The sequence below is a fragment of the Microtus ochrogaster genome, chromosome 1 (assembly GCF_000317375.1).
Source record: "Microtus ochrogaster isolate Prairie Vole_2 chromosome 1, MicOch1.0, whole genome shotgun sequence".
NCBI lineage: Eukaryota > Metazoa > Chordata > Mammalia > Rodentia > Cricetidae > Microtus > Microtus ochrogaster.
In genome coordinates this window covers 111,936,430-111,938,472 of record NC_022009.1, presented here as the reverse complement: position 1 = coordinate 111,938,472, position 2,043 = coordinate 111,936,430, and the positions used below count along the sequence as shown (strand labels likewise).

At 41.3% G+C, this 2,043-nt stretch overlaps 1 protein-coding gene across 1 annotated transcript in view; it reads right to left on the bottom strand.

The window, feature by feature from the left end:
- The window catches only part of Lekr1 (leucine, glutamate and lysine rich 1), a 127,315-nt gene that overhangs the window by 76,176 nt on the left and 49,096 nt on the right, over positions 1-2,043 (bottom strand). The window contains exon 6 of the mRNA XM_026782331.1: positions 622-807. Coding sequence (XP_026638132.1) covers positions 622-807 — 186 coding nt within the window. The remainder of the gene's footprint in view (positions 1-621; positions 808-2,043) is intronic.

The following is a 2,043-nucleotide window of genomic DNA, read 5'->3' as shown; positions in this document are numbered from 1 at the left end:
CAATGTTAGAAAAGTCAAGCTCACAGGAACAAAGTAGACAGGGGCTGCCTAGAACTTGAGAGGGTAGAGCATGCCCCGGCAACAAAGTTTCTGTTTTGCAATGTGGAAAAGTTCCATGGTGTACTGCAGAAAATGCAAACATACTTTAAAACCCCTGAACTGAATAATTAAAAATGTTTGAAATGATACATTTAGGGTCATGCATATTAACACAACAAAAATGATAAAGAATTAGTACTTACCACTTTTCTCCACAAACTGTTACAGTTTTAGAAATAAAACATTAAAAATGAAAATAAAATCTGGGCTCCTCTTAACACAACAACATATGCCCCATGTTCCTTTTGCATCCTAAGCCAATCATCCCCTAGGAATAATGAGACAGAAAAGGAAATTCCACTTTGTGCTGCTGAACTCTTGCTTTGCACTTGAAAGGGCCCTCACAGAACCCCTTAATCCTGCAAACTCAGAGCAACTGCAAACTCGGAGCAAAGACACAATTACTAGTAGGCATATTCGCATGACAACTTAATAAACACAAAACTGATCCGATTTTAGGGGAAAAGGTTGCCATTTCCATGTTACGGCTAGTCGCTAACATCGAGAAGGAACTCTCTTTACCTAGGGCTTCCTTCTGCAGATCATAGCACCTGGCTTGCAAGCTTACTTCGTGCTGTTTGGACGCCTGCATCTCCTGAGACCTCAAGATGGCTGCGTCTGACAACAGTTTGAGATTTTTCATTTCCTCTTCCAGGCACACCTTATTTCTCTGGGAAACTGTCAGACTTTTATTTAACATATCTATTTCTGTAAAGAAAATTTAAAAAGTTTATACACAGAAGACATTAAACCACAATCCTCTCAAAACTGATTTTCTTTTCGAAAATTAATATGTGAGAAGAAGATGACTTTTCTGAGAGCATGACACTTAGCCAAAGTTAGATTTAAACGTTCTAGCAATTCTGAAAATGGGAAAATGGCCTGGATCGCTAAATGTTGTACTCTTTTTTTAGCCTTAAATCATACTGAATAGTAATATAGACTGCTTTTACATTCTCATATAAATATGAAAAGTATAATTCCTGCGGAGGGTTCTGGGCTTTGTTGAAACTGTGAGACCAAGGAGATTAAGTGTGGATGCGCATGACCTGGTAGGTAGCATTTCTAACGGCTACTGGCTGCATTCTAAGCGGTAAGAGTGGGAAGGATCTAAAGGATGGAGCATCTAAAACCAGCAAGCTTGTGGGTAGAAAGTAGTTAACAGTTACCAAATCTATTCTAATGATTCTAATGGTACTGTTCCCTAGAGTGAAACCAGAACATACTGTAGTAATTCAATGTCATTACTCTCCTGCCATTTAATCTTTAAATGGCTTTACAGTTCTACTTAGAGTCCATATACTTTCTTGTAGAATGCACAGAGCACATCACCCATCAAAATAATTATCAAGTTTACCCTTCACCAATGTTCTCAGTACTGCCAACAGAAGCTACCACTAAGGTAACAAAACGCACAGTAAAAATACTATGTTATTTGTACAAATCAGCTAACGATATTAATGAGGGTGTGGTTTATGAGACACGCAATGGTTTTCTAGGAAGATTACCTGGCACTGCCTTCTTTGGCTAGCCCCTCTCCTAAGCTGTGTGCTGAGTTCAGGTGTGCGTGGGTATCTCAACATGTTCGCTTGGTTTATTGCTCTACCACATCTGCACACGCAGGAAAGGTCAAAGTAGAGATCCAAAGGACAGATGTGGGAGCAGGCAATAGGGCAGTAGCCAGATGTGGGAGCAGGCAATAGGGCAGCAGCCGGCGGCAGCAGGGCATAGGAAAGAGAGAGTTCCTAAAGGATGGTGCAGAGCACAACTGAATGTGGTGCAGCCAGGCTGATGGTGCACAACGTTAATCCAACACTGAATATGGTCCAGCCAGGCTGATGGTGCACAACGTTAATCCAACACTGAATGTGGTCCAGCCAGGCTGATGGTGCACAACGTTAATCCAACACGTGAGAGGGCAGAGTAGGCACACATTTGGGAGTT